The sequence below is a fragment of the Megascapheus bottae genome, chromosome 1 (genome assembly GCF_031878675.1).
Source record: "Megascapheus bottae isolate mThoBot1 chromosome 1, mThoBot2.hap1, whole genome shotgun sequence".
Taxonomy (NCBI): domain Eukaryota; kingdom Metazoa; phylum Chordata; class Mammalia; order Rodentia; family Geomyidae; genus Megascapheus; species Megascapheus bottae.
In genome coordinates this window covers 74,093,269-74,119,189 of record NC_143509.1, presented here as the reverse complement: position 1 = coordinate 74,119,189, position 25,921 = coordinate 74,093,269, and the positions used below count along the sequence as shown (strand labels likewise).

The window sequence follows — 25,921 nt, the reverse complement described above, 5'->3', positions numbered from 1 at the left end:
AGAAGTGGTGCTAAGGCTCAAGTGGTAGAGCTCTAGCCTTGAGAAAGTCCAAAGACAGTGCTTAGGCCCTGAGCTTAAGCTCAGGACTGGCCAAAATAAATGAAAAAAAAATAACCAAAACAGCTGGGCGCATTGGTTCATACCTGTAATCCTAGCTACTCAGAAGGCTGAGATCTGAAGATCTTGGTTTGGAAATCTTATCTCCAATTAACCACTAGAAAACTAGAAAATCAGAAGTGGTGCTGTGGCTCAAGGGGTAGGGTAGTTGCCTTGAACTGAATTGCTCAGGGATAGCGTCCAGGCTCACGAATGACAAAAAAAAAAAAGTGGCTTAAGCATCTTCCTAACAAGCACAAGGTCTTGAGTTCAAAACCCCAGTATTACAAATAATAATAAGGAACAAACAGCTCTCACAGCTCTCCTTAGAGAGCTTGAGAAATGACGAGGCTCTAAGTTGTTTCTTGACTACTGAACTCACCAGAGACTAGGAAAATAGCTAACAACAAGATTATATTGACAGGTCATGGTGACATTTGCATTATAACTCTCTTTAGAAGATAAGAGACAATGTTACTTGGTCTGAGAAAGTAAGAAAATTCTGACACATGGATGGATACATTTTGAGGATATTATTTTAAGTAAAAAGGCCAATATCAAAAGGCCATTGCATGACTGAACTTATATGAAGTACATAAGACAGTCAAATTCATGGAAAAGGACCATAGAATGGTGGTTGCCAGGGTTTGGAGAGAGGAGAGAACCCGTTTTTACATAATGAGTCTCAGTTTTGCAAGATGAGAAGAACTGTGGAGATAGATGGTCACACTGATGGTTGCAAAATCATTTGAATGTTCTTAATGAACTATATACTTAAGGGTAAGATAGTAAATAATATATTATGCACACTGCAATTATTGCAATGATTGTTATGTGATTATAGTTATTTAGAATGTTGCATAAATTATATTAAGTAAAGTAAGCCAGACCCAAAGAAACAAAGGTTGCAAGGTTGATCTCACTAGTGGTAGATAGAATGTGCCTATAAATCTATAAGTAAACACACTGAGTGATATGCAAGCAAGTCCAAGTTAATTAACTGAAGTATAATAGATACTACAGAGAGTTAAAATATTGCCTTTTTTTTTAGAAAGATTAAGTCAAAAACCAAACAAAAAAGCACCAAGAAATGGGTATTTGTAAGGTGGGAGGAGGGAGAGGGGCAAGGGAATAAGGATAAGTAATGAATGGGGTTGGGGAAGGGGAATGTAACTAAGAATTTATTGTAGATGCCACAACATTGAGAAATGGAAGGGAAAGGGTGAGCCTTGTAGAAGTTCTGAAAGATCATATTTGGTTTAAATAAAAAGGGCAAAAATAATCAGTGGCATAGGAGATGACTGAATAGGACTTCCAACAAGCTTCTATACTTCCAAGTTCACAACAGTGTTCCCCAAATGAGTGAGGTTTAAGGAACAGCATTGCTGTGGTCCAGAAAGCATCAGTTCACAGCCTCACCTGGGAAAGCTTCTGCAGCTTAAAGGAATAGCTCCTGACCGCGTGATTTCTGCATCAGTGGATATTACCTGCTAACGTCCCCAAGAACTGACTCCTGGAAGTGGACCCACCATCTTAACCCTGAGGACCGAAAGTACAAATTAAAATAACTGTTTCCTTTTGTAGTTCAAACCTAATTATGTATTTCACAGTGCTCTCATTTCAAAATGTATAGTAACAAATTTTATTTTTTTCTCTTCTAAACTAAGGGATCTTTACAGAGCCCACACATATTTAAGATGAGATAAACAAAAATAATTTAGCCACATGATCTCCCCAGCCCCTGTTGGGAGAAAAGGGAAAATTCATTATCATTCTAGCAGGCAAAGCAAGGTTTTCACAACTTGCAGGCTCAGCATAGAACAAGGTTTCCCTCTTGTGGCCACAGAAGAACCCCAGCAATTCAACAAATGCTTCACAAGGTTTTTCCATTGTTTCTTGAACTTTGTGGGCCAGGAATTCAGAGAGGATGCGATAGGAATGACTTGACTTTTTTCCATGTCTGGGGCTACAGCTGAACTGTGGACCACAATGTCTACATGTGTTCTTTCGTGTGGTTTCTCTATGTGGACTGTGGGCTTCTCCAGGGTATGACACCTGGGGTTCAAGGGAGCATCTCAAAGGAGTAACAGCAGCAATGCCTGGAATTGTAAAGATCTAGCAGGTCATTTGACCATATTCTATTGGAGGAGATGACAAAAGTCTGCCTAGGTTCAAGAAATACAGACTCAGCCACCAGATACATTAAGAAATGTATATAAATGGGAGATATTGGTGGACAAGGCTAAAAAATATATCTCTACATTGCCTATATTGTTTAAGTCCTTTGTCTTTTTTTTTTTTTTGCTGAGATTTTTCATTTTGGGAGGACAGGGTCTTGCTACTAACTTAGGCTGTCTTGCCCCAGCCTCCTAAGTTGTAGGGTTATGAGTAAGTGTACCACGCCTGGTCAATGTTTGGCTCTTTGTCTGTGGAAGATGTTCTCTTGTAGACATAGATGGGAGACATGACAAACCATACTCTTTATGCCCTTGTCAGTAGGCCCCTTTCCATACCCTCCCCTCAGATCTTTGTTATTGAACTTTTAATCTGTCTTCCAGGCCTTGAAACAAATCAACCACATCATTGTTGCTCAAGATCTTATATTTGCCTGTATCTAAGACTGTATTCAAATAAGATTGAATGCATGTCTTCAGTACCAGGATTCTTGCCACTACTATTCTCACGCAGTGCTGCCTTTGGATTGGCCATGTTGGGACAATACTTCCAGCTCTGTCTATACCAAAACCTGATCCCAGTTATTACTAAGAAGAAATAATGAAAAGAGGAAGCAGTAACATCCGGTTTGAGAGGTATGCAAGCAAAAAAGCTGTCAGCATGCTGGGAATCATGTACCACCTCTGCAAGAAAGCTCAGACATGGGTCAGATGAAAACTGAACAAGGATGAACAGTATTCTTCAAGTATAATTATATGTGCTATATTTTCATAGCACTTAATACACAGTAGGTTTACACCAGCGTCACTGTGGGTAATTATATCACAGGTGATAGCAATATTTCAGCTCCATCGTATGGGATCACTGTTGTATATTTGGGTAGTCACTATATCATTATGCAATTCATAACTATACACAGCTAACAGCACACCTAAGTTCTACATTCTATGATTCAACTGTGGACTGAAAAGTTTGAAAAATATGGATGTATTCTCAACACATACCTTTTTTCAGTGTCATTACTCCCTCAGTAATAGTGTAACATTTAATTACAGTCACTGCATTATGTAGATATTATAAGTAATCTAGAGATTACTTAAATAACATGATTTGATATAAGGACTTGGGCATCTGAGGATTTTTAATTCTGGAACCAGTCCCATATATGTAGAGAAGTACTGTATATACATATAAATGTATGTGTACACACCACACATATACATACATAATGGATTTAACCTTGTCATAACTTCACAATTAGTAACTTGCAAGCTATATATAAGTAAATCATTCTGAACATAAATGTAAAGAAATAAAGAGATGGAAAACATAAAAAAACTAAGATATTATTATATTGAAATCTAGATAGATAATGACTAATGAAAGATAGAAGGTCCTAAAATTGCTTGACATGGACATTGCTGGCCACAAAGCTGTTACTGTAGATCAGTGGAGGAATTTTTTTAAAAAATTCTATTTCAATGAAGATAGCAATACTACTTATTATCTATATGAAAAAAAGTACCACTGATAGCATACTTGTGTTGATCTCAGGACTCATGTTTTAAAATAACCTCCAAATTATTCCTGTTTTTTTTTTTTGCAGAAATGAAAGATGGTGTGTTTTATTAGTTTGCCAACAGTAAGGAATTATTGAACAATGATTACACTATGAAGATTTCATTTGTAAAATGAGAATATAGCTCAGTTGTAGAATTCATGCCTAAGACCAGCCCTAAATTCAATCTGTAGCACTGAAACCAAACACTTGGTAAGACAGGAAAAGCATACATGCAGAAATAAATCATAACAGCCCACGTGATTAATTTCTTATTAATTTTTGCTTTCAAATTTTTAATACATAAATCATATAAAAAATTGACAATGCATCCAATCTTCTGATAACTCTTAAAGAAAACTGATATTCTCTGGCCCTCATCTAGAACTTATTCAATCACAACCTAGGACAAGTCCTCAGAAGTTTTGTTGTTTTCAAATAAATCTTTCCAGGAAATTCCAGCAGTCAGAATTGGGAACCATGGGAACCATTGGCCGGGCCGGTGGCTCACGCCTGTAATCCTAGCTACTCAGGAGGCTGAGATCTGAGAATCAAGGTTCAAAGCCAGCCATGGCACAAAAGGACCTGAGACTTTTTATCTCCAATTAACCTCTAGAAAAGGGGAAGAGGGGCTTGGCTCAAGGGTAGCGCAGTAGCCCAGAGCTAAAGAACTCAGGGACAGTGCTCAGGCCCAGGGGTAGGGCGGTAGCCTAGAGCTAAAGGGCTCAGGGACTGTGCCCAGGCCGAGTTCAAGTCCCATGACCCACCAAAAAAAAAAAAAAGAATTGGGAACCATTGACGTTCTAGATCATGTTGACGTTCTAGGTCTCTGACTTCATTGAGAAAACTGAAGTCCTAAGACAGGAATGGCTGTATCTTCCAGTCCTCTTGGCACACGAGGGTGCGGGCTGCCCGGAAACCGGCCTCCACAGTCACGTCCACCGCTGGCGCCCCAGGGCGCGCCCCGCAGCTCTCCCTGGTCTGACCCGGCCGTTCTCCATTGCGGACAAGACCAGGAGCCGCGATGAGCGACCTCTTCCCGGGCTCGGGGCGAGGCGGGACACTCCAGCCTGACGCGTCCAGGCCGGGACTTGTTCAACATTCCCCGCCAAGAGCTCTCACGCACGCTTTCCTAACCACAAACAGGACAACACACGACCACACTCCGGACACGGAGGTGAAAACACACCCACGTGGCAGGCTTCGCCCCCTTCCTTCTCTCCCTACCTATCCCCGCACTTCGTTTGAAATCCCACAGAGCAAACTTCTCTTTGCGTCGTTTCTCACACTTTCGACACCACTTATGATGCAATCAATCAATAAATAAGTGCGCTTTTGGAAAGTCATAAGACAGATCGCAAACTTTTCTTCCGTCCCACAGGCTGTGTGCTACGTTTTTACTTTTGGAGGGCCTTTCCCTAGACCCTGAGCCCCCATCCGCGTGCGTGTCGAATCGGCGACGCGTCCGGACGGGGAGGCTGGGGAGGGCGGGGCGTCGTGACGTCATCACTCGGGGCGGGGAAGACGGCGTCCGGGCGCGGGGCGGGGGGCTATCTGCGTGTGGTGACGCCGGCTCCGGTTCCCTGGCAGCCAGCCTTGTCCGCCGCCTCCTCCAGAAGGTCGGCTCAGCAGAGATGGCAGACGATCTTGGAGACGAATGGTGGGAGCACCAGCCGGCCGGAGCCGCCAGCAGCCCAGGTATTCACTGTGCGTGCGGTCTTGCTTCGGGCCCCAGGGTTCGGAGCCCCGGGGCCGGGCCGAGCCGGGGCTTCGCTAAGCACCGCTGTGGGAACGACTCCAGGAACCTGTAACCCGTGAAACCGACACGCGGGGCATTCCCTCAGATCGCTCGGTCGGGGAGAACTCCCCCAGCTCTGATTTCCCTTCGCATTTCTTTCGGGGGGCAAAGGGGCAGGGAGGCAGTTTTTGAGTGGTTGGCTAAGTAACTCCTGACTTAGGCTCATAGTGTTCCCGTCCACAGCGAGACTCCAGTCCTCTCATACTTTCTCCTCCTTTTCCTCATCTGTAAAATAAAGGTACTCCTGCGAATAATAATATCCGGTCATACAAGTGTTCTGAAGATACATGAAAGTTAGGCTCCGTGCTTGGCACATAATCTATGCGAACTATAAATGGTTTTGCTGTCGTTGTCATGTAATTTGTACCGTTATTTAGCCTACTTTCCATACAAAGAACGTGACTTGGAGAAGTCAAGTAATTCGCAAGCTTATGTAGTTTGTGTCGAAATAAAATTAGAGTTCAGTTTGCGTAGTCTACCCCATTTTTAGTATGTTGCACTATGCAAACCTTCAGGTTCATAAAGCGTAAGATGCAATTATTGTTATTGTTATTACTACTATCACTTTTCTCTTAAATCTCGTTTCAAGTTCTGCCTCTATGCTGTCTACTTTATGAAGCTAAGACCAAAATTAGAATCCTATTTGTGTTGGCCACAGAACCTTTTCACATGATAAACACTAGATATGGATTTATTGCAGACAAATTCAGATTTCTTGAGTCTGTGTTTATAGACAAAGATCAGTGTTTATAGATAAGTCTAAAATGAATTATATTTTGGAGGTCAAACAGAAGAAAGTCAGGTTCCTATTTCAGATTATGCATGATTATGATTAGATTATGCAGATTATGATTAGGCACTCTGGACAAAAGTGCCCTCCTTGTAGGGGCTCTACATCCTTCAACATAGCCTTGACCAGTCCTGTATGCAGGCCACTAGACATCACATGGCCTGAGCATCATGTCAGGATTGATTGTCAGGAGAAAATTGACACATGAACAGTGGCTGGTTGGATCCCAGAGATGTGATCAATATGGGCGCCCAGTTATTGCAGTTAATTGCTGTATGGAGAGCCTGTTTATAGTGAGTGGAGACTAACTAATTGGATAGTCCACAGACTGTCTAGTGACTCGAGAGTCATAAAGCTCTCTCTTAGAGGCTCATTACTAACTCCTGAACAACACATGAGGTGGTGTTCTCCTTTGGGATATCTGTCTAGCAGGAGTGCCGCTTTTTCTTCAATAAATTCTTTGCTAGTTTACTTCTCTGTGTCATGGTCCCAATTATTTGAGAACAGAAAGAGACAAACGCCCTGGTCCAGGTGTTGTAGTTTGGGGTATCATTACTTTCCTGTAAAAATAGACATCTTTATCATTTATTCCAAGTTCACATTGATAGTAAAAGTCCGTGGAGAAGTTTCATTATTTTATTCAGCTAGTGTTTGTTGGTTATACAATTTTCCTTTAAAAGAAAAGTCAAACCATTGGCTTTTCCCCATCACACAGAATAAAGTTCATTATAATGGCTGCTTATTTACCTTATCTGCTATTTATTCCCTACTGATATGCACAATACTGGCTTTTATTACTTTTCTGAACAGGACAAGCTCATTTTCCTTTTGTAGTACCTGTTCTGATTGTCCTGATTTTTGAATGACTGACTCAATATTATTAACTCAGTTTAAACTTCACTGACTAGACAGGCACTTTCAGTTTAGAGTATCTAGTTCTAATGCACTTTTACCTTAAGAGTATCAGAGGAGCATTTAGCACCAACCATTATTTCTTTGTTAAATGATTACTGTTTCCTAGCATTGTAATATTAGTTCCCTGTGAGCAGGGATTTTGTTTTCATTCTTTGTTGCCTTTTTGTTTTTGTTTTTGCTTTGCTCTGTGTGGGGCTTGAACTCTGGGCCTTGGCGTTGTCCCTGAGGTCTTCAGCTCTAGGCTGCCACTTTATCCCTTGAGCCACAGCACCACTTCCATTTTCTAGTGGTTAATTGGAGATAAGAATCTCTCTGTCTTTAGAGCCTGGGCTGACTTTGAAGCCAGATCCTCAGATCTCAGCCTCCTAAGTAGCTAGGATTACAGTCATGAGCCATCATGCCTGGCTTACTGGGGTTTTTAACTCTGAGCCTATGCTTGATTGCTAGGCAAGTGCTCTATCTCTGAGCCCTATCTCTACTCCTTTTTTTTTTTTGGCACTGGTTATTTTTTTTTTTTTTTTGCCAGTCTTGGGGCTTGAACTCAGGTCCTGAATACTGTCTTTGGACATTCTCAGGCTGGAGCTCTACCTCTTGAACCAGAACACCACTTCCAGCTTTTTTCTATGTATGTGGTACCGAGGAATCAAACCCTGGTTTACCACTAGGCCAAACTCCTGGCCCATGCACTGGTTATTTTTGAAATAGGGTCTTTACTCCCACCCAGACATGTGCCTGAACCTTGGTCTTCCTTCTTTTCCAGGCCAGCCAGACTTGAGTCGCCAGTTGCATTCTTCCATGTCCAATTTCTTCCATTAAGGTGGAATCTCAGGCTTTGCCTGCTCAGATTGGACTTGACGATGACTTTGATTTGGGCCTTCTAGTTAGTTAAGATAACAAGTACACACTACTGTGTCCAGCAACTGGTTCAGTGTATGCCCAAGCTAGCCTTACACTGAAATCTTCCTGACATGAGCCTCCTAAGTAGCTAGAATTACAGGCGTGAACCACTGGCATCCAGCCTCCTCATTCTTTGGTTTAACCTTAGAACCTAGCATAGGAAGTACTTTGGGTATATATAAGGTAGTCATTCAGTATTTCTTACTTAATCAGTTGTTAGTATTTCATAGCCCCGTCTTGGAGACCTCTTCCTAAGAAGTTTGCATGTAAAAAACTAGCTTTCTAGAAGAGTTGTTAAAGTCCTATCCAAGCTTTTGTCAGATTGGTAAATGCTGCTTTTCTTTTAAAGCTTATATTAGTAGTCGTTGTTGTATCACAATATCTGACTTACTTTCATTCTAATCATAACTGGAGAAAGTTTATAAGGTTAACAACAGACCCTTGCTTGTGTAAATGAACTAGTAATTCTTATAGGTAATAACTTTTGTCAAGAGAAACAATGTGATGCTTTTGTTGAAATTGTTGACATGAGCACAATACTTTTAAGTGTTTTTGGTTGTTATTGCTATAGTATCTTGTTAAATCACATTGTTTTACTTAGGCTGAATTTCTTCTGGAAATACTATAGATGTATTTTTTTATTATTGATTTTAATTGTGTTTTGCTATCGGGGTAACGGATAGAGGAGTTACAGTTACATTTGCTAACCATAGATGATTTCTTTAAACCAAATTACCTTTCCCTCCCCCCACATCAAAGTTAGATCTTTATAGTATTTTTTTTTCTCTGGGACCAAGGCTTTGGCCTTACTCACTTAGCATTGTACCCCTTGAGCTGGGCATCCAGCCCAGCTTTTTGCTGGTATTTTGAAAATGGAATTTGGCAAATTTTTCTTCCCAGGTTAGCTGGAATTCTGATTGCAATCTTCTGAGTCACTAGAGTCTAGCTATAGTATTAATTTTATGTTTAGATAGCCATGATTTGTATTGCCTCTGCATATAAACTACAGACTTGAAATATTTATAGTTGGTACTGATAACATTCAGAGGACAATCATTTCCAGAATCAGTCTGTCTGTCTGCCTGTCTATTCGCTATCTACTTGTCAGGCACTGGAGCAAAGTTCTCAGATTTTTACTCAGCTTTTTCACCCATAATTGTCCTATAGGATTTATACATTGCTGTGACAAACAAGATGTAAATAATATTAAGACATATACATCTATCTATCTATAGATAGATATGGGAAAATAGAGGCAGGATGAATTTTTTAAAGCAAGGAGAAGGAAAGGGAAGAGTAAAAAGACAGACATTAAAGATATTTTTTAAGACATTACTAATCCTTGTTTGTATTAGAAGTCACAAATAACCTTCATGGGCTAGTTTTGCTTTACTTAATATAATTTCTATAAGCCTTGCAAATGACTGAGTGAAAGTTTAAAGATACATGTGTTCATCTTTTCTCTAAAACATATAATGGTTCCTGCTATAATTTTGCTTGATGTGAATGAGTCTCTTGGAAAATAATATTTATAAATGTGGAAGACCTACAGATATTTCTATTTCCCCCTTATATTCAACAGTAATACCTTATTTTATGGCACAGATTATTTCATCTGTTTTTCTCCCTTATTTTTCTTTCAGTGTTATCCAGGCAAGCCTTGAACTTGAAATTGTCCTGCTTCAGTATACTATCACAACCTACCTTTGATCTCTTCTTAATCTGAAGTTCTTCAGTTTAATACTTTGGAGACATTGATAGAAACATACATTTTAAATAAGTATATCACATCAGCTTAAAATATAGTTTTTTCAAGTTCATCATCTTGCATAGACTTAAGTATAAATACTTAAGGCTTTGTGAATGTGATAATTCTTTTGCTTTTTGTTTTGTTTTGTTTGTTTTTGTGGGTCATGGGGATTGAACTCTGGGCCTGGGTACTGTCCCTGAGCTCTTCAGCTCAGCCCTATCCCTTGAGCCACAGTGCCACTTCCAGTTTTCTGGTGATTAATTGGAGATTAGAGTCTTACGGACTTTAGTGCCTGGACTGGTTTTGAACTGCAATCCTTAGATCTCAGTCTCTTGAGTAGCTAGGATTACAGGCGTGAGCCACTGTGCCTGTTGGATGTGATAGTTCTTATTGAAATTGTTCAGCTTTGTTTTTGCAGCAAAAAAGCAATTCTAAACAAATATGTAAATGACTATGGCCGTGCTTATTTATAAGCAATTAAATTTGAATTTTATGTAATTTGCACATCAAATAGTTTTTTTTAAGTTTTTTCAACATTTAAAATACTGAGAAAATACAAAATCAGTATTAAGCTGACTTTGCCTACTCAGCAGGGTTTGTATACCTTACCCAGCCTCAAAGTTAGACCTTGAATTATATGCCATATTTCTCTAGAAAAAGAAACTTGAAATATATTCTGGAGAAAATTGTGGTTTTTTATTAGGTATTCTATTAGTCAGTTCATAGTTATCAGACATACATTATAACTGATAAATGTCTACAGTATTACAGTCAGATACTGTACTTGATTGCAAAACTCCAAGAGCATTGAAGCCAAATAAATTAAGGGCGTTTTAACTTTGTTTTTATTCATTTGGATATTAATCTGCTTTTCAAAATTTAGTTGACAATCTAGAATTTGCAGAACAGTTTCTCCTCTCTCTCTCTCTCTCTCTCTCTCTCTCTCTCTCTCTCTCTCTCTCTCTCTCTCTCTCTCTCTCTATTTCTTGTCCTGGGGTCTTGAACTCGGGGCCTGAGCACTGTCCTGGGGCATTCTCAAGGCTAGATCTCTACCACTTGAGTTACAGTACCACTTTTGGTTTTTTCTGTGTATGTGGGTACTGAGGAAGCAAACCCTAGTCTTTGCGCATGCTAGACAAGCACTCTACCACAAGGCCAGACTCCCAGCCCTAGAACAGTTTCTTCTTCCTTTTCTTTGAGTAATGAGGTTTAAACTCAAGGTGTTGTGTTAGGTAGACAAGTACTCTATTACGTGAGCCTCACCCCTGCCCTTTTTTGCTTTAGTTGCTTTTCAGATAGGCTCTTCCATTTTTGCCATGCACCTCAGAACTTTATCCTCCTGATCTTCTCTTTCTGAGTAACTAGTATTACAAATTGCACCACCATTCCCAGCCTAGAACAGTTTGTTTATTTTGTTCTTCCGAAGGGTGTCTGCAGAACTACTCAAGTAGCAGGATTCTCTTTTTAGTTGTGTATAAGTCAAAAACCACTTTTTTGAACTTCAGATAATAGTACTCTTCAGTTCTTAGTTGCTTTTTTAATTTTTTTGCATTTTAATTTTTATTCTAAAAGACTTTGTCACACTAAGATTAGAACTTTACTACCTTTTAAAGACAAATCTTTGCTGGTAACTGTAGGGATGTCCATAGTTTTGTTACCTTTTCTAGTACTTTGAACAATATATTGTCCTTTTCTTTTTTGTCCTGTTCTTGAATTTAGACCAGCATAGCATAAAATATTTAGTGAGTATCAGAATTCATGATCCTCCTGCCTTCTCCTCCTTGTTGATAATCGGCATGTGCCACCAGGGCAGGCAAGAAAACGTTTTTGAAAGTTTCCAACATGTATTTTGTGTTCCTCTTCAAGGCAAATTTTTTTTTAGTTTTTTTTTTAAAATTTAAGATATTGTTGGCACATATTGGAATTTCTAATTTTATGCTGCCTTTTCCCATTTCATCAGACACACACATACACACACGGATCAACCCAGGGTTTTGAGTATACTATGCAAACTACCACTGAGGTGCATCCCCAACCCTTAGAGATCTTTTTTGGAACATAATCTCCCTTTGTAGCTCACTGTGTCACCTGGCTGGCTTCAAATTCATGATCCACGATCATTCTTTTGCTTCGGAGTGCTGGAATTACAGGTATGCATCCTGGCTTGTTTTATGCTTCTTTCAATCTGTTTTCACTCTAGAGGCTCCAGTTCTTTTCTTTCCATTGTATAATCCACAATGTTGAATATTACCAGGCACAACTAATTTTGTAATTCTGGTATACTTCATTATCATCTTTTAGCGTAGTTTATTACTTTCGTCTTAATTGAATGACTCTTCTCTTCCTCCTGCACTCATTTTTCATTCACTTAAGAGTTGTTAAATACCTGACTTATCTCAAACACAGTGTCAGGTGTACCATACACATGTATATTTTTGAAGTCAAAGTTCCTTCACTTTCTTCCACTACTCTCTTAACTCCTTTAATTTTGACTTTTTCATTTCATGCTTCTAATTCACTTGTCTTCCCCACCTTCTCCCTCTGCCACTTGCCCATGAAGACTATTGTATATTATCCTTCTTTAGCATGCATAACTTGATATGGCCCAGCCTTCCATATCTTCCACCTCTTTTTTGAATTTAGATCCTGGAGTGTATACAGTAACATCAGTGTTTAGCTAAATGAGCATAGGAAATGGCAGTTATTTTGCTGCTGCTCTGCTGGCTCCATTTGGGGAAGCTGGCTAAAACAGTTCTTAACCATAAGACTGTCTTCAGGGTCCTACCTCCAGTTTTCAGAAATGTTGGGTTATTTTTTTCACCAAGTTTTCTTCCCCTTATTGAGGGGTTTTTGTTGTTTTGTTTTGCTTTTTGTCAGTTGTAGGGTTCAAACTCAGGGGTTGGGCACTGTCCCTAAGCTTCTTCGTGCTCAAGGCTTGACTGCTACTACTTGAGCCACAGTATCACTTCTGAATTTTGAGTTGTTAATTGGAGATAAGAGTCTCACAGGGACTTTTCTGCCCAGGCTGCCTTCAAACTGCTGTCCTCAGATCTCAACCTCTTGAGTAGCTAGGCTTGCAGGTATGAGCCACCAGCACCCTGGCAATGTTTAACTTTTATCTGTCAAAAAAGTCTCATCTTAAAATATTTTGACACTTTGTCCACAGTGAATTATAAGCATACCTTTCTCTTGATCCAGTGACAGTTTTCAGTGTGATAAACAGAGTAACTTTAGATTACTGTCATAAGACTACATCTAGTAGTCTTATTTGACCTCACCCTTCTGATGTTTGGTATATTTATGATTGACTGTTATTGGAAAGTGTTCTGCTTTCTTGTTTTACATATTAGAATTTCAAATTTTACATTGTTGAATGCCCAAGCTTAGTGATATGTGAGTGAAAATATAGACTTGAAATTTGAGTCTCCTATTCTCAAGCTTTTGTTATTGTTATTGTTTTTCTATAATTCTGATTTAGGATAGAGATATGCGTAAAGAACATTTTATGAAATGATCAATGGATTTGTATCTCTCCAAAAGTCCTTGGATTTTCATATGTTCCGATTGCTCTAGGAGGCAACACTACTAATCCCAAAATGGTTTATCTTGCAGTCTTAACTGCAAGATATTCAGTGGAATAAAATTTATGAGGGCCAAACAGCTGGAAAAAATTTTGACTGCAAACTGTGTATCAGCAGTCATGTGTCTGCATAAAAACTATCAAGCAGGTGACACCTGAAGGATATGTTCAGCTATATCCCATTTTTTCTTGTACTTTTCCTCCTTATATCTGAGAATTACTGTTTTTTTTTCCTTCCTGGTCATAAAAATCATAGTGTTAGACATTAAAGCTTGATTGTAATTGTTCTGTAATTTTGATTGAATAATTTGACTTTCTTGAATGAAGCAGCTTCTTGCTACCATATTTTTTATTCTTTCTTTATTCATCAGAATTATTCATTCTATATTCATCTATATTAATACTTCCTTGTTGCTACTTTATTCTTGAACTATCATAGTAAATACACTGCTACTTCAACTGATGGTATTGTTCAGATTTGGGTTTGGTATACATGAGAAGGCTTGAGTCTATATGTGTGAGTTTAGAGGTGAAGTAATTATAGTTATGTTCTTTGAAAATGGTCTTTACCAAGTCCACCAACCTCTCAGTGAATGATCAGATAGTTTGCTCCATCTTCATTTCCTGGGGACATGGCCATTCATCCTCTTCTTCCACAGTGATAATTTACTTTGCCAGACATTGAGTCAGTATGCCTTACCTTTTTCCTCCCATGTGGAGGTATGTATTAGAGGTCACAGTCCTTAAGATGTGCAGATTCCTGAAGCCAGTTTGGTTAACAGTCTTGTTATTCATAGCCCCTGGGAGGGGCCTGGTAGAAACCCTAGTGATGCCTGTAGATTTTGGTGTAGGGATCCATGTTGGGATGCTCTGCTTGCGTACTTCCTTGATCTTAAATTAAGCAAAAGAACAAAATGTTGTTAGTGATATACTTGATGGAAAAGCAGACATGTTCAACACACAGAATTAGTGTGGAGGATTTGAAAGCACTAGGTTCTGGGAACATGCAAGATTCAAGATTGTCAGATTGAAGGAAAAATTCAATGAAGCAATTCCTTCCCCCAAACCCCCCTCCTGTCATTTTGGATATGTGATATGTGAAAGGTTTCTAAGGTAGATAATGTGTTGATACATAGATAACTGAGCTATGTTTTCTGTTCGCTGACAACCAGAGTCTATAGTAAGAAAAAACAAAACAAAACAAAAAACAAATGTAGTCATCCACAAGGAACCATGAAATTACCAGACTGATTCCTACACAAGTCTAGAAAGCTTTATGAAGAAAATAGCATTTGAGATGGACCTTTAAAGATTGTTAGGATTTTAATAAGCAGGAGTGAGTATTCCAGAATAAGGAGATGCTTTCTAGCAAAAGGCTAAGGGATTTCTTTTTCAATGACTTTAAAGTAGAAAAATATCAAACATAGTTGAGGAAGTAGAGTAGCTTCTAGTAGCTTCCAATTTGATAGATATCTATCTAGAAATATCTATTTAGAAATGTTGCAGGTTCAAGCTGGGCACTGTGGCTCATGCCTGTAATCCTGTCTACTCAGGAGGCTGAGATTGGAGAATCTCAGTTCACAGCCAACCCAGGCACTAAAGACTGTGAAACTCTTATCTACAATTAACCACTAGAAAAGTGGAGATGGTGGTGTGGCTCATAGGGTAGGGTGGTGGCCTTGAGCTGAAGAGCTCAGGGACAGCGCCCAGGCCGAGAGTCCAAGCCCCATGATGAAGAAGGAGGAGGAGGAGGAGGAGAAGGAGGAGGAGGAGGAGATGATGATGATGATGATGATGATGATGATGATGATGATGATGGTGGGGGTGGGGGTGGAGGAGGAGGAACAGGAGGAGGAGGAGAAGAAGAAAGAAGAAAGAAGGAAGAAGGAAGAAGAAGAAGAAGAAAGGAAAGGTTACAGGTTCTATATCTTTTATTTGAATACTTAAGACAAGAAGAATTTTGGTTTTCAAATTGTGATGTATTTGCATCTATAAGTAGATAGGACCCAAGTCATTTTTTTTTTTTATGGAGACTGAAAGTAATATTGTACAGTATTTTTAGGGTATCAAATTTTATGCTAGTATCCTGGCTGCAATTTGTCATAAGAGGTCAGGTTTTTCACTTGTGTTGTCATGTTGATGCTCACATTTCAGATTTTAGAACATTCGGATTTCAGTTTGTTTGTGTGTGTGTGTGTGTGTGTGTGTGTGTGTGTGTGTGTGTATACATATATTTTTGTATATATGTATTTATATGTGAGTATTTACATGTATATATATGCATGTATATACATAGTACTTTTGTTTTTCTCTGAATTTCCTAGAAAAGGACAACATTTAATTATATTAAAATAGAAGCAAATGCCTCTGAGAGAAGGACATTTCTTCATCAGCTATGTCATCCAATATGAGCAGTAGAAACTGCAGTTGAAATCAACCATAGACTAACCAGGTTTTCTGGTGTTATAAACATAGCATCAATAATAGCCTTTCCAAAACAGATTTTTGTGATGTTTTTAACTTTGTAAAACTTTAGATTGGTTCTACACTTTAGTGAACAAAAATCTATATTTCTGTTCTATCTAAATTTCAGATTCCTAGGCTTTCCCCCTTGGAATTATATAGTTCATTTATCTACGAATAAACAGGAATACTTTAAACAAACTGTCAGGGTGATTTATTTTGATGTGGATATTCAGTTGTTTTGAAAAACAACCCCTGCTATAGTTAAAAACCTCTCCTAGCTGTGAGATTTCTTTGACCTATAATCTGTTGACAGATTGTATAGGAGCATAAGAAACATGTGGGAGAGGCTAACAATGTTTGTCAAGAAATGTACTCAGTACCTTAACCTGCGTAACTAATCCCTCTGTATGTTACCTTGATAATAAAATTAAATTTAAAAATGATGATCACGGCTGGGAATGTTGCTTAGTGATAGAGTGCCTGCCTAACATGCATGAAGCCCTGGGTTCAATTCCTTAGGCAGAAAAAGCCAGAATGGGCTCTGTGGCTTAAGTGGTAGAAAGAACACTAGCCTTGAACACAGAAAGAGTCAGGCCCTGAGTTCAAGTGCCAGGATTGGCAAAAAAAAAAAAAAAAGATCATAAATAAAGTAGTTAGATTTGTTGGATAAGCCAGTTGGCTCTGCATGATAGGAGGTAGTTTCTTTTAATGAAGAAACAAGGTCAAACTATTCAAGAGTTGTTTCCAAATCATTGCTGTTGCACATTTTTCTTTTTTTTGTATCAGATATCATTACATATTTTTAACCTCTAGATGGCAGCAAAGACCAGGCATTTTTTAGGACAATTCTACATTTCATTTTCTTAAAACTTAAAGCTTGATGTGACGCTGTTTTTTTCCTTTGTATGAATTTATAGTAGGACATGTTTCAGTAAATAAAATCTAGAGCTTTAAAATGTGTCATCCCTTGGATCATTTTTATAAAGTATTATGTCAAATAGCTCCAATTAAAGTCTCCCCTTCAAATTTGGAGTGCATATTGAAAGAAATTCATGAAGATTTCTTTAAAGAGCCATATGCTCTTTTAAGACCACACAGTGACTGCTTTACTCGGGCTCCTGGGTTTCATCAGAAAGCAAATGTCTTGGAGGAGCTTAAGCAAATTGGAAAGCTCATTCATAGAAGCAAACAATTTTTTTTTCTTTAAATGCTTAAACTGAGTTCAGCATGGAGGTTGATAGTTTGAAATGGATTACAAGGCTGAAGAAATGATGAGTCAAGAGGCAGAGGCATTAGTTTTATCTAGGGTTCAATAGAAAGAAAAGGAAGATATTTGTGGAATATATTTATTCTAAAAATACTTGCCTATTTTATCCACAGGTTCTAGAAAGAAACCTAACGATGTACATGATTTCCTTGTTGCAATGAGTCATTAGGTGGCAGTAAGCTTTATTAATGGAAAGAAAAACATGTTGTGTTTTCAATTTTATTCAGTCTTAATTCTATAGTCCATTTCCACATAATTTTTAACGTTTTTTTTTTGCATCCTAGAGGGCATGAATCCAAAATATATCAGACAAAAACAGCATTTATGAGGAAGGTATCAGATCTAGTTAGACAGCTGGAGCCAGGATGTTTCCTTTCCTGTGAAGGAAATTAATTTTTGTAAGTGCTTTGAACTTTTCAGTGATGTATTTGGCAACATATTGTGTAAGAAGGCAGTGTTCTTTCTGGAGTGGGCTTCATTCCAGGGACTTCAGGGCCCCAGCATACTGTTAACCATAAATATTGAGAAGTTCATGATACCTAACCACTTCAGGTCATTCTGACTTGTAGGCAGTGAGGGGATAGATTCAGTGATGCCTCACTTCTAGGGACCCGACTGTGCAAAGCTTGGTCAAGGCCATCTATTTTCCAAATGATAGTATTTTTAAAAATATTTTTGTTTTTATCTTAAGCTTAACAGGAAAGATCATAAATAATGATGATACATGTGGTGATGAAAATGAGGAAATGCTAAATTGGAGAAAAATATCCTTGAAATATTACTGCCTTCATTTCTTTTCTTTTATATTGTTTGGCAAATCATTGCTAATTTATGTGTTCTGGAGGGGTAGAAATCAAAGATAATGAATCTGGCAGATTCATTATGTTGCTTTGGCTTTTAAAAAATTTTCTTAGAACTTTCATGCACTGAAACTTTATCACTAAAAGTATTATTGTTTTATGTGGCAAAGATTCTTCAAAGGGAAACCATACAGTTTGATTATCTCATTCCCCTTAGCCTTGCATGAGAGAACATTTGGTTTGAAAGAGTGTTCCATTACTATGACTAATACTAAATAGTTGTCCAGTTTCTGATATGAAGGATTGAGCAAATTGGTGCCTTTGTTTTATAATATAATATAGTTTGTAGTTGTATCTAGTCACCTATTGTTTCTCTCCCTCACTGCATCCCCCTCCCTCTCTCTTTCTCTCTTCCTTCCTCCCTCCCTCCCGTTCTACCTCTCTCCCTCTGTAATTGGGTACTGGGAACATCTAAGAATATTGCAATAAAGTCTTCAGGTTCTTTCCAATCAAGCTACTTAATGTTTTGTGCTAATACAGTTTGTCAAAATGAAATACGAAAATACACTAACCTTCAATAATTTTCTTCTTTGTTTATCCTTTCTTTTGTTCATGTGTCAAGTTTCTGTTTTTACTTCTTTTTTGATATTCTTTCTCCTCTGTTTTTCTCCATATTCCCTCATTGCAGTCATTTAATCTTTTTAACAGTCTTGGGTTAGTGACTAGAGAATAGGCCATGGAGCCAGACAGGCTTGGCTCTCCATTCCAGAAGTAGTTCTGGCACAATTGCCAGCATGACCCTAAGCAATCATAGCTTGTACACAACTCACTTTCTTCATGTGTAATCTTTTTTTTTTTTTTTTTTTTTTGCCAGTCCTGGGCTTCGGCTCAGGGCCTGAGCACTGTCCTTGGACTTTCTCAAGGCTAGAGCTCTACCACTTGAGCCTCAGCACCACTTCCGGCTTTTTTCTATGTATGTGGTACCGAGGAATCGAACCCGGGTCTTCATGCATGCTAGGCAAGCACTTTAACCACTAGGCCAAACTCCCGGCCCCTTCATGTGTAATCTTATCTAGGATTCTAATTCTTACTTATACACATATATTGTGTGAGGAAGTTCCATCTTTTACACAGTCTAAGGGTTGTTATACATCTTTTCCTTTATTCTTAAGATGCCTGGGCACTGTCCTTGAGCTCTTCAGCTCAAGGCTACTGCCCTACCCTTGAGCCAAGCCCCACTTCCCCATTTTCTAGAGGTTAATTGGAGATAAGAGTCTCAGGTCTTTTTGTACCCAAGCTGGCTTTGAACCTTGATCTCAGTCTCCGGAGTAGCTAGTATTACAGGCTTGAGCCACCTTGCCCTGTTACTGTTAAGATAGTGTTTGAGAAATTGAAATCCTGAACTAGGAATAAAACCCAGGAAACATGGTTAGGCTTCTGCAAAAGTAGAAGTGCATCCAACATTGGCATGGTCGTGATGCTTCTCTTTGTGGTGACTGAACCTGTCTCTTAGTTGTACTTTGTGAAGGCCTTAAGTCATTACTAGGACTGTCAAGGTAGCTGCTGATAAGTTCTGATGTTTGTGGTTGTGTTACTTCTTCCATGGGTTATTTCAGTCACTTCTGATGTTGTCTTCTTCAATCATCTTTGAAGCTGAACAGGCTATTGATGGCATGCATAAAGGTCATTTAATAATTGGCATTTGTGCTCTTTGCTATAGAATCCTGCTGAAAAATGAAGTAGACACTGGCTGTAGTTCTGGTGTTCTCTGAATAGCATCTGTTGATGATGAGAACATGAGGTCTTGATGTCTCTCCGTGGCTTTATCATGGACTCAGTCTTCTTCACACTTTTCTGCTTATGTGGAGTTTGTCCTCTCCTGTTCATTTGCCACTTGTTTTCCTAAGTGGCTTCCAGGAGGCAGGGGAAATTGAGAGACAGTTCACTCTTTCTGTGATGGTCATGGAACCTTTTGAAAGAGGTGAGCAAGGTGAGCTTTGAGCTAGATCTTTCAGTATTTATCTTATTTTATTGGAGGAGAAATGAGAACTCTGTCCACGTAGAGCAGCAGATGTGGGAGAAGCCCTGCATATGTTGAAGGGCATTCTGCATGTTCTGACCAAGTGGCAGATTTCTGGAGCACAAGGAGGAAATACTAGGCAACCTGTCACCATACTTAATGGGATGGAGCAAATACAATTTGTAAAGCTGATACTTGCACTGAGGTAGCTTCTATTTTGTCATGGAAAGAGAATGGGAATAGAATCAGATCTGTGTTCATGTCTGTTTGTCATACACTAAGAGAAAGACCTAGAATCTTTTTCTAAGACTCAGGTTTTAAAATTATCCCTGAAATTGCCATAATTCCCTTTTTGTAGGGTTATTGTGAAATAATATTTTATAAAGTGTTCATTTTTTTCCTTCTCTATTACTTCACTAACCAGAAGCCTTCTATAGGTATACAGAACGCTCCATAGCACTTCATTCAAAGATTTTCAGGCTAACAGGACTCTGCCCTTTAGGATTATTCCTGCCCTAGCAGTCTCAACTTCAGCCACGCTATACTACTCCTTGCTTTTGGATGTTCCTGCCTACCCCAAGTCTTTGTTGGGTGGGCTCCTCTTTGAAATGGAATAACCTTTTGTTCTTTCTCTGTTCCATGCTTCCTAATTTTCTAGCTCCTGCTTACATCTCATCTCTTTTTTTAATAATATTTTTATTGTAATTAATAAAAGGGTTATATGATATTTGCCAGATAGAAGGTACATGAATTCATACATTGATACCCTTTCACACGTCTTGGTCCCCATAACCCTCCCACCATCCCCCATCTTGGTTTTCCCCCCTTCCCTATCCAATTTCAAATAACCAAATACAAATATATCCAATATATCAGATAACAAAGTGAGATACTGTAACAATATGATTTAACCAAGGGACAGCAAAAGAGATATCTCTTTTTTAAACCTAGCCCATAACCCCCAAAACAGCCTAACTTACTCTTGTCTACAGTTCCTTATCTGTGTTGTATAGAAGTGGAATTGGCTTATGGAGTCAGTTCTAATGCAGTGGATTTCAACCAGGGATTGACTTTGCCTCCTAGAGAACATTTAAGTGAATCTCAATTGGGAGGATTTGATATGGCATCTAGTAAGGGCCAAGGATATTTCAAAACATCCTACAATGAGTATAGCACCCCATAGATTTCCCCAAAAGAAGATCATTAAACCCAAGCTATCAGAAATCCTGAAAGTGAAAAACCTGTTTCTATCATTGGATAAGGATCAAAAGAAATTAATTTATAGTCTTAAGAGAAGGAAACAAATCTCTAGAGGTAGTTATGACACTGAGGAGAGAAACATCATTTTTGAAGGAAAACAGAGGCATGCTGGTTGTTGGCTTTGTTGTTAATGCCCCAGCCTCATTCTTAGAATTTTACATGATTACACAGACATGTAACAAGACATAGAGGTAATTAAGAAATTGTAGGAAGTAAAAACCACATATAACCAAGTCAGATTTCACAGTGGTTGAGTAACTTGTTCAAGGCTTTGTAACTGACTGGAAAAAGCATGAGCTAGATTTTGGTTTTCTGCTTGTCTGCTTCTGGTGTGCTCTCCTCCCAGTTACTTCACTTACCTAAAACTTTTAGTTTATGAAGCCTTGTTGATGTACCATAATCTTCCTTCTTTTCCATCTAATTTATAAACAGAAATGCAGTTTTCTACTTGACCAAATGTTACATGATACTCTTTTATATCTTGACCCATTTTCTTGCTCAGGTTATCAAGGAAAACCTTTTGTCTCCTATAGTATTATCCTTCTTGTTGGGTGGTAGTAGTTGTACAGATTGAATTGTCAGTGGGTTGATCTATTGTGTCTATATGATGCTTTGAAGAAAGCATTCTGAATTCTGAGAGCCTACATGGCAATGAGATGTTTGAATAACCATTTGTAACCTTATAAACCCACCTATATCATCTAGAAAATGAGGAAGGTTTTATGTCTGTAGAGCCTATCTTTATTCAACATGACTAGCCTTTTAATAACAAAACAATGATGTGATGCACATCTGTAGGTCCAGCTACTCAAGAGTTATAAATAGAAGAATCCAGGTTCTAGGACAGCCTGGGAAAAATCTGGAGAGACATTATCTTAAAAATAATCCATGTGTGGTGGTGTGTGCCTATAATTCCAGCAACTTGGGAGATGTAGGAAGATTGTACTTTGAGGCTAGCCTGCCTATCTGAAGAGGAACTAAGGACGTAGCTCAGCTGGACCTAAGTTAAATCTTTAGGTACCATCAAAAAAAAAAAAATTCTCATAGGTATTTCCTTGGCTAAGGATAGAGAGAAGGAACCTACTAAAACAAAACTAGTTTCAGGCTTTCAAAAAATTAACTTAGCAGATAAGTTTTATTTATTTTGCTTTTTTTTTTGGAACAAGATCTCATGTCAGGCCTCAAATTCTCCATACTCCAGACTCTGCTTTCTACCAATAATTTTAACAGAAAATTTAAAATAAGACCATAAGTAAAGAAGATTTCCCCAAGATATCTGAACATAATGCCACTTTACTAGAGTACATTTGTTTTTGTTTTTGCCAGTTCTGGGCCTTGAACTCAGGGCCTGAGCACTGTCCTTGGGCTTTTCTCAAGGCTAGAGGTCTACCACGTGAGCCACAGCACCACTTCTAGCTTTTTTCTATGTATATGGTACTGAGGAATTGCACCCGGGTCTTCATGCATGCTAGGCCAAACCTCCCAGCCCCAAAGTACATTTGTTTTAGATGCATTTTTTTAGATAGCAGTTAAATACAGTTAAACCTGATGTCTTGTTGAAATGTGGACGATTTGTAAGTGCTGTAATGTGAAGTGTCAGTTCATAAAAGTACTCAGAAGTGTTTGTAATTTGGCTGGGCTAAGGGTTCCTTATTCTACATGATTTTGCCTTTAGTTGATGACCCCTCTGATGTATTTGATTGCACAAAATTTCCTCTTGATATAATTTTAAGAGTTGAAGGGGTACATTAGATGAAAAGAAAAGGGCTTGGAACGTAAATGAAAATGAATTTGAAGAGACTGAAGTTGGGAACTTTAGCAAACCACTTGTCTTTCTTTTTTTTTTTTTTTGCCAGTCCTGGGCTTGAGCTCAGGGCCTAAGCACTGTTCTTGGACTTTCTCAAGGCTAGAGCTCTACCACTTGAGCTTCAGCACCACTTCTGGCTTTTTTCTATGTATGTGGTACCGAGGAATCGAACCCGGGTCTTCATGCATGCTGGGCAAGCACTTTAACCACTAGGCCAAACTCCCGGCCCCCACTTGTCTTTCTTGAGTCTGCTTCTCTGTGAATGGAGTCCTTTGTTGCAGGTCATCAGACTTCTCTCTGGACCATTCACAGGCAGTGGTATAGGTTTAAATTCAGGGCTTAGGATCTGGGAGAGAAAGTTTGTAGGTGTCAAAAAGCCTGCTACAGTTCAATGAAGACTGGGAATTTACACTTTGCTATAGTTAGGAAACTGGGAATCCTTCCAGCCAATAACATGGTAATTTTTATTGAGCTTTCCAGAAAACCTGGAAAATAAGCTCTGTGTCAATTCCAGCCACTAGAGGGAGTAGTCATACTTCCCGGGACAGAAAGGATGATATCATTGTAGACATTCTTTAAAGCAAAGGAATTCTAACTTTAGGAATGGAAACTAAACGGGATTTTGTTAAAATCAAGCTCTATTGGAGATAACGTCTAGAAATCTTGTTTAGTACCTGTGGGAGGAACTTAACTTTAGGAGATTCTCATATAGCTAACTTGGTTTACCTTGTGAAACACTGATTTATGAGAATGTGTAGCATATGCATTTGTTTGTGGGTCATGGGGCTTGAACTTGGCCTGGGTGCTATCCCTGAGCTCTTCAGCTCAAGCCTACCACCCTACCTCTGGGCCTGGGTGTTGTCCCTGAGCTCTTCAGCTCTAGGCTACCGCCCTACCCTTGAGCCAAGCACCACTTCCCCTTTTTTAGAGGTTATTTGGAGATTAGAATCTCCAGCCTAGGCTGGTTTGAACTTTAATCCTCAGATCTCAGCCTCCTGAGTAGCTAGGATTACAGGCGTGAGCAATGCACCCAGCATAGCATATGCATTTTTGTCTATCTTTTCCTTTTGAATTGCAATGAAGCACTATTTGAGAAAAAAAATCATAACAGAAACGAAAGGATAGGGAAATGGTGGTAAAAATTATTTTAAAAGCTCTTTCCCCTGTTCATCTAATGTATTTTAAGGGAGATACATTTAGTATCAAATGAACTTCAAAAATGTTCTTATATGGAGTTATATTTCAATCACTAAAACAATCATAAAGTCCTTAGGCTAAAAGTGTATTTAGCAGATATTCAAAAAAGTATATAGATATTTCAATCAAAGCAAGTCATATAATCCTTAGCCTATAAAAGCCCTCTTCTGGGGCCGGGAGTTTGGCCTTGTGGTAGAGTGCTTACCTAGCATGCAGGAAGACCCGGGTTTGAGTCCTTGGTACCACATACATAGAAAAAAGCCGGAAATGGTGCTGAGGCTCAAGTGGTAGAGCTCTAGCTTTGAGAAAGTCCAAGGATAGTGCTCAGGCCCTGAGCTCAAGCCCAGGACTGGCAAAAAACAAAAACAAACAACAACAACAAAAAAAACCCCTCTTCTAAGACTGTTTGAGTGCCCCTAATTTTATTCTTTGAGTCTCATGAAGACTTCATACCTAATATTGGTACATTGTGCAGTATAACTTTGGAGACCTTCCAGACAGATACAACCACCATTTATGACCTGGAACCAAGTACAGAGAGCTTCTGAAAATCTGAAATCCAAGGCAGATTTGGTAGTTCAGACCTATAATCCCTGAACTCAAAGTTCCCAGAACACTTCAGTTCCAGACCTTTGGGCTACAAAGTAAGATCAACCAACCAACCAGCAAACAATAACAATAAAAATCAGAACTTTTTGAGCACTTACATGCAAGCACTTGTAAGTAGAGAACTGTATACCATAAAACTTAGTTTCATGAATAAAATTATCTTAAAATGTTACATAAAATTACCTTCAGAATAAATATATAAGGTATATTTGAAATCTAAATTTTATGTGGAGACTTAGATCCCATTTCTAAGATATACGTGTGTGTAAGTATTCCACTACCCTTCTCTTTCCAAAAAATCTGGTCGCAGTCATTTCAGATGGTCATTCAATCTGTATGCAGACCCTTTTGTATTTGTAGTAATACACCATGTCCTTATAATAAGGATGATTTTATTTTTCTTTTTTGATTATTTTTCTTTCCTCTTCTTTCCTTCCTTCCTTTTCTCCTCTTCCTTTTTTCTTTCGTTCTTTCTTTTCCTCTGGCTTGAACTCAGGACTTCATGCTTTGAAGGCAAGCTCTGTCTCATTTGAGCTGTCCTCTCAGCTATTTTTGCTTTGGCTGTTTATTTATTAATGGTCCTGGGTTTTAAATTCAAGTCTTTGAGTTTGCCTAACTTCTTGGTTGCTCAGCTGGTACTCTACCACTTGAGTCCCACATCCCTCCCTGATGTGCTGTTTATTGGACTTTTCTGCAAGGGCTGGCTTTGAACCATGATTCTCTGCATCTCAGCATCTTAAGTAGCTACTATTTGGGGCAGGACTCTCTGGTGCTTAAAGGCTTTGGTTATTTTTGGGGTCCCTTATAGTTTTGCCTAAGCTGACCTGGACTGCAATCCTGTTTACGTCTCCAGTCATTGCTGAAATGACATACAATCACCACCATGCCCATTTCCCCGCAAAGTTAACCTCAAACTGTGAATGCTTAGATTTCTGT

The 25,921-nt window shown here is 38.8% G+C and overlaps 2 protein-coding genes across 3 annotated transcripts in view; one reads left to right on the top strand and one right to left on the bottom strand.

Moving 5' to 3' along the window:
• Positions 1–5,352: 5,352 nt before the first annotated feature.
• The window catches only part of Cmss1 (cms1 ribosomal small subunit homolog), a 295,208-nt gene continuing 274,639 nt past the window's right edge, over positions 5,353–25,921 (top strand). For both annotated transcript variants that reach the window (XM_090347370.1, XM_090347360.1), the window contains exon 1: positions 5,353–5,527. In XM_090347370.1, coding sequence (XP_090203496.1) covers positions 5,464–5,527 — 64 coding nt within the window. In that variant the 5' untranslated portion in view covers positions 5,353–5,463. The remainder of the gene's footprint in view (positions 5,528–25,921) is intronic.
• Positions 13,776–25,921, bottom strand: part of Filip1l (filamin A interacting protein 1 like) — a 40,631-nt gene continuing 28,485 nt past the window's right edge. The window contains exon 2 of the mRNA XM_090347346.1: positions 13,776–14,450. Within this exon, the coding sequence (XP_090203472.1) occupies positions 14,256–14,450 (195 nt within the window). The 3' untranslated portion in view covers positions 13,776–14,255. The remainder of the gene's footprint in view (positions 14,451–25,921) is intronic.